Here is a 14,659-nt window from a genome sequence, read left to right on the forward strand (position 1 = left end):
AAGGAATGAATCTTACGCAGCTTTTTTTGCAAGCAAGCAAACAAAGAAAGAAAGAAAGAACAATGGTGTCTCTCCTGCCCTGGTAAAAACACCATAAGCCCTCCCCAGTGTCTACCTGCTACTATCCCTACTTATCCATATCTGTAAACTTCACTTGGTGGCTCAGGCTGCCCAGTACCTTCAAAACAAAAGCACTAACAGGAACTCAAAGTAACTACAGTAAAGATACTAAGGTCATTATCAAACTAATTCAGCCGTATAATTCAAACAGAACAGCACAAAACAAACAGAAAAAAACAGTCCCCAGGGATGGGTCATATGACACACTGCAGTTCCACTGCTGTATCATTTGACTGTGTAGTTAGTCCCTTTAGGCATCTCTCCAGAATAAAGCTGTGTGTGTGTGTGTGTGTGTGTGTGTGTGTGTGTGTGTGTGTGTGTGTGTGTGTGTGTGTGTGTGTGTGTGTGTGTGTGTGTGTGTGTGTGTGTGTGTGTGTGTGTGTGTGTGTGTGTGTGTGTGTGTGTGTGTGTGTGTGTGTGTGTGTGTGTGTGTGTGTGTGTGTGTGTGTGTGTGTGTGACCTTGCCATACCCAATATTTTAGAAAATAAGATATTTTTATTAATGTTCAAGACAAAGTGTCTATCTTATATGCATTTATCTCAAGTCTAGATTACTGCAACTGCCTTTTTATTTGAAATAATAGTTTATCATATCTGTTAATCAATTAAATCTGTTTAATCCATTAAATCTAACGCTACAACCACCAGATGGTTAGCTTAGTTTAGCACCCAGACTGGAAACCGGTAGAAACCACTATCCTGGTTCTGTCAAAATGTTACTTACAACCCCACTAACTAGCAGGTTATATCTCAGTTGTTCAAAAGTATAAAATGAAAACGAAACTACTATTTGTGATTTTACATAGAGTTATGTGCTGGACTATTTCTTGGCTTGGAGCAGCAAGTTTCTGGTGGTTGCCTCGCAACGTCATAGTGACAAACCACAGATTGTCATTTTTACATTTTCGTTGTTTTAAATAAATAATAAAGTTTAAGAGGTTCTGGTAGGTGGATTTTTTTTTTTAAACTTTTGAACAGATCCAAAGGTTTATGCTATGCTAACCGTCTCCCCACTGTAGCTTCATAATAACGGACAGATATGAGAGGTATTGATCTTCTTAACCAAATTTGGCAAGAAAGTGAATGAGCATAACTGGCTCCCATCAGAGCATGTGAGCAGAGCCTGAGCGAGCAAGAGCGCGAGTAGGAGAATTTTGGATGGAGCGCAGAGCGGATTTTTTAAATGTTGGAGTGTCGCCTTCTCCTGCCCGCTCCAATGTTACCACTCACACTATGAGCTTGAAGCATACACAAGCCCCCCTTCCTCTCCATGCCGCCTGTGTTTCAGGATTGATTTTAACATCTTACTGATTCATTTTAGGGCCTTTTAATGGCGTGGCCCTTGCTATATTTGTGACCTTTTAGCCCGCTGTAACTTGTATGCTTATAGGAGACAATGCCTTTTCAGTTAGGGAACAGAGGCTTTGAATAAAGTGGCTGAATCCATATCTACTTGAAACTTACCCTGATTTTACCTGAATTGTTGTTATTTCTTATATGTTATGTAATCATAACTTGCTTCGCTTATTTTATTCTGGTCCAGTAAATGTATTTTATTAAATATTATACATTTTTATAAATATTATACATTCTTAGTTTGCTTTTATTATTGTTGTTTTTTAAAAAGTGCTTTACAAATAAATACAACCTTACTTATTTTGTCATCCAGGTAATCAACATCATCAATGCAGCGCAGGAAAGCAGCCCTATGCCTGTGGCAGAGGCCTTGGATCGGGTACTGGAGATCCTGAGGACAACTGAGCTCTACTCCCCACAGTTCGGCACCAAGGATGAAGACCCCCATACGAATGATCTCGTGGGGGGGCTGATGACGGTAAGCAGCATGCCCTGTAGAGCACAAGGGTCCTTCGAGAAGTCCGAAACACCCAAACAGCTTCCTTCCGCTACAAATGAATCGACTCCCATATGATAACACACGTCAGAGCGTTTGCAGAATTCCACAGTGATAACACGCATGTCTACATGAATGTCCATTCACCATGAAAGTCCATGATAAGGTGTTAAATGAAAGAAACCGAGTCTTTGTGTGTGTGTGTGTGTGTGTGTGTGTGTGTGTGTGTGTGTGTGTGGGGGGGGGGGATTTCTGTTCATATTTGGGGGAGAGAGAGAGATTAACAGACAGCAATGGTGAAGTACAGAAGTAGAAAGAGTGCCAAGTTGGCAGTCTTGGCAACAACCCCAGAGGAAGTGTTAGATTGTCCTTTGTGCTCCTGTAGGCTGGAGAGGAAAGCCCACCCCACCCTCTCTTTCTCTCCACCCCCCTCTCCTCTCTTTTTTCTCTCTCTCTCTCTCTCTCTCTCTCTGCACACATGCACACAGTCACACTCACATGAACCTCTTCCTCTCGACTCAACAGGCCTGGAAACATCCTGTTCTTTGGATCAGATGAATAAGCATGGCATTACTTATACATGTACACTCTGGATACACAGAGGCAGAGAGGTATTACCCATGGTCTTTCCCCAGAAAGATTTGTTCTGCATAAGTGATAAAGGCTGATGAAACCGGAAAACCATGAGGCGTGAGTTCAGGTTTGGATCGTTATTTATTTACGATCATATTGGTTTATGACGTGCCTGGTTAGATATGTATTTCTATGCGTTTGTTGAAGTGATGTGTGCTGAGTCTTAACTCAGAAGACCCAGTGAACATTAAGAGAAGAGCTGTCATCTTTCTGGGGAGAAAGTCTTAAAATAACCAGTGTGTACAGAGGCAACGCCACCATGAGACAATGCTCAGGTCAAAGATGAGCCAGTCTCCTCTTCCTTTTTCACTTGTGAAGTAAACATTTCACTCTGCAAAACACACCCATGTACTTACTAACGCCCTATATATATATTGGGTATTGTATACACATAAACACTATATGTGTATATGTGTGTGTGTGTGTGTTTATGTGTATACAATACCCCACTCGCCCCATCCTGGGCGGTCCTTTTCCTTCAAGCTTGGGTCCTCTACCAGAGGCCTGGGAGCCTGAGGGTTCTGCACAGTATCTTAGCTGTTCCTAGGACTGCACTCTTCTGGACAGAGATCTCAGATGTTGTTCCTGGAATTTGCTGGAGCCACTCTCCCAGTTTGGGGTTTACAGCCCCAAGTGTTCCGATTACCAATGGAACCACTGTTACCTTCACTTTCCACATCTTCTCTAGCTCCTCTCTAAGCCCTTGGTATTTTTCAAGCTTCTCATGTTCCTTCTTCTTGATGTTGCTGTCGCTTTGGATTGCTACATCTATCACAACTACCTTCTTCTGCTGTTTGTCGACCACCACGATATCCGGTTGGTTAGCCATCACCATTTTATCATACTGGATCTGGAAGTCCCACAAGATCTTAGCTCTGTCATTCTCTGCCACCTTTGGAGGTGTCTCCCACTTTGACCTTGGGACTTCCAGCCCATACTCTGCACAGATGTTCCTGTACTCTCTGCCAGCCACTTGGTTATGGCATTCCAGTTATGCCGTACCTGCCTGCATTTTACACCCTGCTGTTATGTGCTGGACTGTCTAAGGGGCATCTTTACACATCCTGCACCTGGGGTCCTGTCTGGTATAGTAGAGCCCAGCCTCTATTGATATTGTGCTCAGAGCTTGTTCTTGTGCTGCCATTATTAGTGCCTCTGTGCTATCTTTCAGACCAGCCTTTTCCAGCCACTGGTATGATTTCTCAATATCAGCCACTTCTATCTGTTGGTGGTACGTGCCATGCAGGGGCTTGTCCTTCCATGATGGTTCCTCATCTCCCCTTGCCTCTTCATCACCGGGTTTCTGCTGCCTGATATATTCACTTAGCAGGTCATCACTTGGGGCCATCTTTCTGATGTACTCCTGCATCTTTGTTCTTTCATCCTGGATAGTGGCTCTGATGCTCACATGTCCTCGGCCACCCTCTTTCTGCTTGGTGTATAGTCTCAGGATGTTAGTCTTGGGGTGAAACCCTCCATGCATTGCGAGGAGCTTTCTTGTCTTGATATCAGTGGCTTCTATCTCTTCCTTTGGCCAGGTTATAATACCAGCTGGCTATCTAATGACTGGCAGTGTTGATGGCTCGACCTTGTTCCTGCCATTCAGCTGGCTCTTCAGGACCTGCCTTACCCTGTGTAGGTACTTGGCTGTGGCCGACTGCCTTGCAGCCTCCTCATGGATTCCATTTGCCTGTGGTATTCCGAGGTATTTGTAGCTGTCCTGAACATCGGCTATGTTGCCTCCTGGTAGTTCCACCCCTTTATTTGTGACTGTCTTACCTCTCTTTGATACCATCCGACCACATTTATCTAATCTGAATGACCTTCCACTATCATTGCTGTAGAGCCTTGTGATGTGGATCAGTGAGTCAATGTCACGCTCATTCCTGGCATACAGCTTAATGTCATCTAAGTAGAGAAGGTGGCTGATAGTCACTCCACTTTGGAACCGGTATCTGTAGCCACTCTTAGTGATAATCTGACTGAGGGGGTTCAGCCCTATGCAAAACAGCAGTGGGGACAGAAAATGACCTTGGTATATGCCGCACTTGAAGTTAACTTGTGCGATTGGCTTTATGTTGGCCTCTATAGTTGACTTCCACAGCATTTTCCATTGAGTTATTAATAAAAGTTCTTAGTGTCCTGTTGATGTTTTACAACTCCATGCATTTCAGTATCCGTGAGTGCAGCATTGAGTCATAGGCTTTCTTGTAATCGATCCAGGCAGTGCACAGGTCTGTCTGTTCTTGCAATCTCGAGTGACTGCTCTGTCGACCAGTAACTGGTGTTTGGCTCACCTAATGTCTCTGCCAATTCCTATCTGTGTTCATGTATCGGGCCATATGTCTAATCATCTTAGCTGTAATGATGGTATCCCCTTTCACTGGGTTCACTTGTGTAGTAGCATTCCAGTAGTTCCATTTTCTCTGCTCTAGTCCACAAATGTCTTGCTAGCTATCCATCAGTAGTAACTGTCACCAGCTTCATTTAGCGATTTACCACACTGACAGTGAATATTCACGTATCTTATGAGCCTCAAATCTTAGTGTGAAAGCCTTGGTTAACCCACTAAACAACAGCTTTTTGGCATTTTACTGTTTCTCTCTGTATGTGACAGCGCCAATCGCAAGGCCTTTGCGATTGGCGCTTGGTGACGCAATGCCGGTCTGGTCTATTTTACAATTTTTTTATCTGATAATGGCACTAGAAAAATGGGTAAGGGAGCAACAAAGTTATTACAGTTCACCCCATGAATAACTTGAATGTCTGTACCAGATTTCATGCAATATTGAGACATTTCACTCAAAACCACAAATGCCAGCTGGCGCTAAAGAAATGTCACGTGATCACCGTTGTCATTAGAATTCATTGTCTGGGGGGCATAAATGGCTGTACAACATTTCATGGCAATCTATCCAATAGTTCTTAAAATATTGATGTCTGGACAGTCGATTTATCCATAAAGTGTGGCTAAAAATAGTTTGATCAATCTTTACCTTCCCAATTAAATTTTCCAGCACAAAGTCTATTATCCACAGCGGATACAAATCACAGTCAAGAGCCGGATTATTATACTTCTAACCACTGAGAAGCAGTGTTTGATTATTTGGGTGACGAACTGTTATCCACAGACGAGCCCCAACTGCTATCGCAGCATGCAACACTGCCCAGAGGAAGACAAATGTCATAATGGAATAATTTACGGTAGATTATCTGACACGTGTACATAAATTATTATGGTGTCATTTCTGACAGAACTATTAAAGTTCATAAATATGGTAATGATTTTCTAAACTGCATATTGTTTTCATTAATAAGCTTATCTTGGCTGCCTCATCCCTCCACTCCCTCTGTCTGCTAGTGGGGGCATGTAGGTGTATCATAACATTGCCTACAAAATATTGTGTCATAGCACAGATGAAAGAACACTTATAAAAGTGTTAATATGGAAAATCTGTGTCTTTGTTTTCTCTTATTTATTATAATGTTGTAATTTGTTACGCTCTTGCCTCAGTCAAAATGCATTTCCTTCTGCAACCTTTTCAAAATGCAGCAACAAGACATTCAGTCACATTGACTTATGATAAACACAAATATCATTGTTCTCTTTGCTTCGAGGCTTTTAGGCCTCTTTAGAAATGTTAAAAAAAACTAAAATGACAATTTAGTTGGATGTAAACCTTAATCTTTCCAGATACTCCTGGTGCTCCGAGGTGTTTAACAAGTGTGTTTTTGTAATCTTTTTTTTTTTCTGACTTGCGGCTTAACCTCGTTTTGAAGGTCAGTGAATCATTTGTGATAGTTGATACACATGATGTGCAAGTCACAGCAACATGAATGGTCTCACCCAGCTTTCTTTACTCTGAAGTCCAAGCTGGTATTTGTCCGCTTAATGATGCAGTCAGTTTGTTACACTTGCTACATCAGTCCCTGACACATTCTTTCTTTCTTGTTCACAGGATGGTTTACGCAGATTGTCAGGAAATGAATACATATTGGCCACAAAACGTAAGTTTACGTAAAGAATTAAAAAAATATGATATGAAGTGCTGTGCTACGTTTTAGGGTTATATTTATTTTCCAGCTCTCTTTATCTGAATGCCTTCTTTCTTGGGTCTTCCTTTGCTCACAGAGCCCCACCATATCCCCAGTCACTTGACAACTCCTCTGTCTTTAAATGACATCCCACCTCGTATTGCCCAAACCATGGAGAACGAGGAGTCTTGGGACTTTGACATCGTCAACCTGGAGGCTGCAACCATGAGACGGTGAGGCAATAATAACCCAGTTAAGGGCTACCAGAGGAACTGTGTCTAATTTTTAATAAAGCTTTGGATGAGAGTTTATGTTAAACTAACCTACTGAATCCTTCCGCAGGCCTTTGACCTACTTGGGCATGAAGATCTTCTCCCGATTTGGGGTTTGCGAGTTCCTAAACTGCCCTGAGGCCACATTGCGCTCCTGGCTACAAGTGATTGAAGCTAACTACCACTCCAGTAACTCCTACCACAACTCTTCTCATGCAGCTGATGTCCTGCACGCAACGGCGTATTTTCTCTGCAAGGAGAGGGTCAAGGTAATTTAACAAATAAACTTGCAAAACATACAATGACTTTTTCTTTGTGAATTTTGCTGCTGGTCCATAGCGTAGGCTAAAGTCGCGGTTTGTTGATTAATATACATATTCAATTATAATATAATTTTTCAACAGAAATGTATTGGTTCCAGCTTTTGAAATATGCCTTTCTTTGTCTTATGTTATACCAAATAAACATATTTGGGTTTTGGACAATTTTCTGGACAAAACAAGAAATTTTGTCTCCTTGGGTTTCCAGGATGTAGTGATCTGTCTTATTTCAGTTAATTCATTAATTGAGAAAACTATTGACAAATTAATCGATGATGAAAATAATCGTTAGTTGCATCTTTATTACCCACAAGTGCAGTGCCTGTTCAAAACATGCCTGTTTGGAATGGGTTGATTGCTTTGCCTCCTGTATTGCTGCTTGCAGCTTTCTCCAGAAATATTGTACTCCAAAATAACTTGCAGAAGGCCCCCAAAAACACTTAATATGCAACTGTAGGCCTATATTGCTGACTTACTGTGTACTTGTACTTCAGAGGAAAACATACATTTACCTGACAGAGAATGTTGCAGATTCAGATTCTACTCATAAAATACCACAATTAAAATAAGATGCATCAACTATCCAGCAGTTGAAAATCTCCACCTTGAAGTACATTGTGCTGATAATGCCTCACTTTTTACTTTAACTAAACATTTGAAAGCAGGACTTGCACTGTGCAGTCACAGGCGGTTTTCTATGGCGAAAGTAAAGCGCCTTGTGAATGTGTTTTTGTTTTTATAAAACTCACCTTTTATAAACGTTGCAGGTTCAATCGGTCGCGGTTCAAGTGCGGTTCATGTGGAGATTCAACGTGTCCGCTTTTTTTAGGTAGTTTTAGGCGATGTGGCCCGGGCGGTAGAAGCAGGGAACCCGACTGAGCAACAAAACAACATGCTGGAGAGCCCCAACCTGTAAACACATGTTGCAGCACGGCTCAATCAGTGGCGGCTTCGCAGCTCATCTAGAGATTCAGCGTGTCCCCTATTTCATCATTTGCAAGTAGACAGCAATCAGTTTATGGCAGAAGATCCAGTTTTTGGCAAGACACCTGTAACCGGTGAACCGCAATCAATGAGCCTTGTAGGGATTGCACAGAGCTATCCGATTCATAGATAGATTATTAGCTTTTATCAGATAGGCTTTTGAAAATCAGGTCACTTAGCTGTTAGGTATTGAAATATATGAATAAAGTGGCAGTGTAAGCTCTGTTGTTACAGTTTTTATTGTGTGATCGGTGTGATACCAATCCTAATAATTGCCAACAAGCGACAAATTAAATTTTTCCTGCTTTCTTTTGTGTTTGGTTTGGCATTAGTGTGTGTTAAAGGCTGCCATCCTTTAGTTTCAGAGATGGGAAGTAACAAAGTATTTGTACTTTGTTACTTCCCATCTCAAACAACAAATACTTCGTTACTGTACTCAGGTAGATTTTTCAGATATTTTTACTTTACTATTTATTTTTGTGCCGACTTTTTACTTTTACTCCTTACATTTTTAACGCGAATATCGGTACTTTCTACTCCTTAGATTTTACAAAATTGGTTTGTTACTTTACCGTTATTATTTTTCGCGTCATCAATACACTTGACGCACCACTACAAGATGACTCGACAGATCCGACGGCATTCATTCGCGGCAAATCATAGCGGCTTGATGGCGGTAACGTTAGCACATAGTAGTATGGACGGCGACATGATTGAAAATGAAGAAAAGTGAGATCCCAGAGATTCGGCAGACAAGCAGCAAGACATTCCCAATCATCCTTGGCCTTATTTTTTAACACAAGTATCTGTACTTCTACTTGAGTATGGAAGTATTGCCATCTCTGTTTAGTTTACAAGTGTTCGCCACAGCTTTGCTGTTGGGTCCAAACAGCTAAAGAATCTAGATGTTGGGATTTTAATACTATCAAGTGCAGCTCTCGGCTCAGAGTGTCAGCGTCCCGTCTGATTCTGTGTTATTGAAGAGAGTCGTGGTTTCGGCCCAAGTGTGTCAGTGGCTCAGTAACTAGTTGAGGCTGTGTGCTGGCTAAGCTGATTACCAAACTGTCTATTTCTGATCTCAGTGGAGTGATCTTTTATTGGCTTAGTAAACTGTGATGTTACATCACCCAAGGTTAATGAATCCCTGGAAATCTACAGACAGGTTTGCAGGTCTGTTGTGTTGTAAATTATTTTAGAAACTTTACTTTTTACTTTACTTTTCTTTACTTTTTAATTCATTTTCTTTTTAATTAATTCTATTATTCATTATTTCTATAATATATTATTAATATATTATAGAAATATAATATAATTAATATATTAGTCAATATTTGAAAAGGACAACTTCATAGGAAGGTTCAAAATTACATTTAGAAAAACTACAGTGTTGTACACACATTCAGCAACATGAATTCTCTGTATTTGCTCGATCTAGCTCTTCATTATAGCTGTATAATTGCTTACATAAAGTATATTGGGTGACATTAGAAATATGCACATTTTACATCGGATGCATGTGTTTGGCATCTTGGGAAAGCTTAGGATCCCTTGTAGATGCAGCTAAATTAAGGTGAACATGAAATGTTATTATTATTATACACAATGTAGAGCTACTTCTTGGTTCAACCTGCAGGCTAAACTGGATGCAGGTCACATCTGTGTTGATGGCGGAATGTGACATGAATGTCTCGTGAATGCAGTATAAGGTTATACTGTGCTAGCTCTTGGCCCATTTCATCATTCAGAACTATAGACCAAGGTGATAATATACTTTTCCTTGCCCAACAATCTGTCCAATCTGCCCCAACAGCAAAGTTTAGATCCCATTGATGAGGTGGCTGCCCTGATTGCGGCAACTGTGCACGACGTGGACCACCCAGGCCGCACCAACAGCTTCCTGTGCAACGCAGGAAGTGAGCTGGCCATCCTCTACAATGACACCGCCGTGCTAGAGAGCCACCATGCAGCACTGGCCTTCCAGATCACTACAAGAGATGATAAGTGCAACATCTTCAAAAACATTGAAAGGTAGGAGAGTCATTACGCAAGGAATAGGTCATTTAGCCATTCTCCTAAACTATTAAAGTTTAGTGGCTCTAGAAGTATGTAGCTACAAGTCAATACGAAGACTTCAAGTGCTCTAATCCAACCGGCAAATAAGTGTGTGTATAAAAGATCGATATTTACCTCAGTGTCTCCAAAAGAGCTACTCTAACAGTTTTTCCTGATACAAGGGCTATACTATTTTTTCCAAATTAGATGAACTTGCTGACTTTTGTGCATCACCTGAAGTATAATAAGGGGATAAGCTAATCTATGTTTTTTTTTTTTTTTTTTTTTTTTTTTTTTTTTTTTTTTTTTTTTTTTTTTTTTTTTTTTTTTTTTTTTTTTTAGTGTGTGTGTGTGTGTGTGTGTGTGTGTGTGTGTGTGTGTGTGTGTGTGTGTGTGTGTGTGTGTGTGTGTGTGTGTGTGTGTGTTGTGTGTGGACAGCGGCAGGGTAGTAATGTGATTTGAGTCCCAAAGCAGAATGGCTCACATGTGCTGGTCCCCTCTGAGGGGGAAGGTGAACAAAGCATCCATTCATCGCCACTGTCACTGCAGTCAGAAGGGGAAAATTGTTCACACGGGTTTCCATGCTTTTACCACACTGTCATCTCATCTTTCTTTTTTTTTTTTTTTTTTTTTTTCTCCCCTTCTTTTATTTTTTTTTTTTTTTTTTTTTTTTTTTTTTTTTTTTTTTTTTTTTTTTTTTTTTTTTTTTTTTTTTTTTTTTTTTTTTTTTTTTCTACTTCTCTCTCTCTCTCTAGGAATGAATATCGAACACTACGACAGGCCATCATTGATATGGTGCTCGCAACTGAGATGACCAAACACTTTGAACATGTCAACAAATTTGTCAACAGCATCAACAAGCCACTGGCTGCTCTGGAGGAGAATGGGGTGAGATAAAAAATGCTGAAACACTTTTCACATTTTTTTTAATATTTCATACCTGTGTAGAAATTCTAATTTTAGCATTTCTTTCTAAATAGATCAGTGTTGTGTGCCACAGCAGGAAAGACACAGGAGCATTCAGACACTAGATAAACACAACTATAATTCTCATTCTGTCACACACTGTCGCAGAATCATTCTCAGTCGAGCAGTATGCAAGCAACAATAGTTTTAGAGCTTGAGAGATGATGATACTGGTTCAGAGGACTTGTGACCTGTTGTTGCCTGGGCACAGATATCTTTGTGGGGAGAGAATTTTACAACTTGGTACCATATTTCTCATCTGCATGTGGAATGCTCAACACAGACATTTAAAAGTTGTCTTGCCCTTTAAAGGCAGGAATCATCCGAAGAAATTATTTGATGCCGATACGAGGCGATTCTTCACTGAGTTATAATACTGAGTAGGCTACAGCTTTCAGAACATTCAAAACATTGTGGTTTGGAGTATAAATTTAGTTGATTAAAAAAAAAAAAAAAAGCTCTTTGGCCTTTGTTTCACATATACTTTAATTTAGTTAACCTTGAGACTTAAATAAAACAGAGACCTCACTCATCTCGGCTTAGCAAAATAGACTGTCTGTACTTCAGCTTAACGTACTTGTCAGTGAATCCAATCTTGAAACATACAGAAGGCTGCAAATCATCTGACTGCACAAACCATGCTGTACTCTTTTACATGTGAGTGTTACAAGAGCTCATAATGAACACGTGCTGAATACAGACTCTCCTTCTCCATAAAGAAAACCTTTATCAGCTGTCAGTGCCATATTTCATCGTCCCGGTTTGGTTTATGAACAGACACAGTCAGTTATTTTTAAACATGTTCAGCTGCTGTGTGTGCTACAAGGGGCTATCTATTGTCACTAATACGTATAATTTCAGTTGTCTTTGTGCTAATGGTCTGCTTCTGTTTTATTTTTAGGGAAACAATGATGAGGAATCTGTCAAAAGCATTCTGACATCCCCAGAGAATCGCATCCTTGTCAAGCGGATGCTGATTAAGTGTGCAGACATCTCCAATCCATGCAGGCCTCAGGAGCTCTGTATAGAATGGGCCGGACGCATCTCAGAGGAGTATTTTGCACAGGTAATTAGAAAAAATGGTGTGGGGATATGGATCCAGCAGGATTTTTTTTTGTTTCTTTTGTAATTAATGTATTTATTGTATGTGATGATCTCTTGTGCTGTCTTCTCTGGTGCAGACGGATGAGGAGAAGAGACAAGGTCTACCAGTGGTTATGCCTGTGTTTGACAGAAACACGTGTAGCATCCCAAAGTCCCAGATTTCCTTCATAGACTACTTCATTACGGACATGTTTGATGCATGGGATGGTAAGACTGCACAGCGTGATGCAAACACGAGAGCTACAGCATTAGTTGTTACTTAGTTGATCTATTTTTTTCAACAGAGAATCTTATTGAGATCAAGTTTCTTTAAAAGAGACCAGTGTACAACAGTAGCATAGACAAACGCACAATAACACACACAGTTGACAATTATCTTATCACTAAAGAAGACTATTATAAATGGCATGAATATAACGTTTAGAAATCTTCAAAAGGAATGAGAAACGGCCCTATGTTTTTAAATATGGCTATCAAATTAGCTAATATCATCATTAGAAAGGGATTAACCTACTTTCACAAAAATGTATTAATGAGGTAGTGGCATTGGTTTGAAAACCATCACACGGTCATTAAAAACAAACTGTTAAAATCTGATATGGAGCTTCAACTTCTTTTGTTGTCTCTCCAGCTTTTGCAGACCTCCCCAATCTTATGCAGCACTTGGACAACAACTTCAAGTACTGGAAAGGCCTGGATGAGAGGAAGCTGCACAGCCTGCGACCGCCTCCAGAGTAGGCGCTGCAGTGTTTGGCCCTTGGACTCTGCAGTCCAGGGCAGCCCTCCTCTCTCCTGCTGGGGCGTCTCTCTCCCTGCCAGGCCAGCCAGCCAAAAGGCCTCCTCGCCTTCACTCTCTTGCTTCTGTAGCACGCCGAGCGTCCACATGTCCGTCCATACAGAAACCACAGAAGGACTTCCTGACAGACAGTTGCAGCAATAACATTGCTGGCTTTACAACCCTGTCAGATGAGAACTGTGACAAACAGACACGGACAGCATCCTTATGAACTTCTCGTGCCTCTCAGGCATTCGCAGTGTAGCTGGTCAACTGACATGACTGAGAGAGGGTTCTAACAGGCCTCCTGGCAAAGCATCCGTCCCCTAATTACCACGTGGGCGCTGCCTGTGAAGTTGCTGTTTGAGTAAAAACTGCTTGTTTACTGAAGGAGCGAGCAACACTGGAGGAGTGGGTGGAAGTGTGGCCTGGATATGAAGTTGTCCAATCCATGTCAGGCCATATAATCACCTTTGACCTCCATCCCTGTGCTCGCAGCAAGCCAGGACTGCTCATTCTGCCCCTGGAGGCCACACCATGAAAGAACACTCCACTGCTTGTTTTGATTTTTTTGTTTGTTTGTTTTTTTTTGTGCAAAATTTTCATGTGTATTTCAAAAACCCATCCAAGTTGACACGTAACTGTCATAACAGACATGGGGGGATGCTTACTTTTTGGGTCAGGGAATGGATCTTTACTTTAGGCCACTGCTGAGACAAAAACCTCAACATCATGATCATAGGTAACTAATTACAGATGATTTGGTATGTTAATTTTTCTTAGATGTTCCATATTTTCTATATTAAAATTCATAAATGAATTAGTTGATGAATAAGAACAAAATTAATTTCAAAAAGAGAGAGAAAAGCCAAAGCTGATGAAGACAAAAAAAATAATCATATAAAACATTACCATATTAAACATTTTTATTTTCTTATCAAAAGTACAGTACCAGTTTGAATGAACACTTTTGTATTGCACTGTAAACAATATTAGAAATGTCTACGTCTCAGTGATTTGTCCAGGGATGGGATGTTGCATTGTAGAATAAGCTGTTATTGTTGATCATCGTGTGTGTGTCTGTGTGTGTGTGTGTGTGTGTGTGTGTGTGTGTGTGTGTGTGTGTGTGTGTGTGTGTGTGTGTGTGTTTTTTTTTTTTTTTTTTTTGTTGTGTGTGTGTGTGTGTGTGTGTGTGTGTGTGTGTGTGTGTGTGTGTACACGGACATGTGTGGGTGTTTTCATTGATGCAACAATCCCTTACTCTTGGTTTAATGCTGTAAACCGCTTGACATTTAACAACAGCAGAAATATGTGAAAACATTTTGGACTTGAAATTTTTTTCTCCCAGACATTTTTGGATCTGGTTTATCCTACTGAAAAGACTGCCTTATTTTATACAATATTTATACAGTACATCCCACTGTGCAACTGCAACGGACATCTGGAGTTTTTATTATAACATAGTCAGAAGGTTATGTTCAAGTAAATCTCAATATTTTTATAGACAATGAATTTTACACTGGATTTGCAGCAAATGAGATCAACC

The 14,659-nt window shown here is 40.6% G+C and overlaps 1 protein-coding gene across 2 annotated transcripts in view; it reads left to right on the forward strand.

Moving 5' to 3' along the window:
* pde8a (phosphodiesterase 8A) overlaps positions 1-14,255 on the forward strand; it is a 51,808-nt gene extending 37,553 nt beyond the window's left edge. For both annotated transcript variants that reach the window (XM_039794633.1, XM_039794634.1), the window contains exons 14-22: positions 1,790-1,954; positions 6,565-6,613; positions 6,738-6,873; positions 6,983-7,181; positions 10,027-10,244; positions 11,024-11,156; positions 12,136-12,300; positions 12,416-12,545; positions 12,970-14,255. In XM_039794633.1, coding sequence (XP_039650567.1) covers positions 1,790-1,954; positions 6,565-6,613; positions 6,738-6,873; positions 6,983-7,181; positions 10,027-10,244; positions 11,024-11,156; positions 12,136-12,300; positions 12,416-12,545; positions 12,970-13,076 — 1,302 coding nt within the window. In that variant the 3' untranslated portion in view covers positions 13,077-14,255. The remainder of the gene's footprint in view (positions 1-1,789; positions 1,955-6,564; positions 6,614-6,737; positions 6,874-6,982; positions 7,182-10,026; positions 10,245-11,023; positions 11,157-12,135; positions 12,301-12,415; positions 12,546-12,969) is intronic.
* Positions 14,256-14,659: the final 404 nt, after the last annotated feature.

This window comes from Perca fluviatilis, chromosome 3, assembly GCF_010015445.1.
Source record: "Perca fluviatilis chromosome 3, GENO_Pfluv_1.0, whole genome shotgun sequence".
Lineage (NCBI taxonomy): Eukaryota > Metazoa > Chordata > Actinopteri > Perciformes > Percidae > Perca > Perca fluviatilis.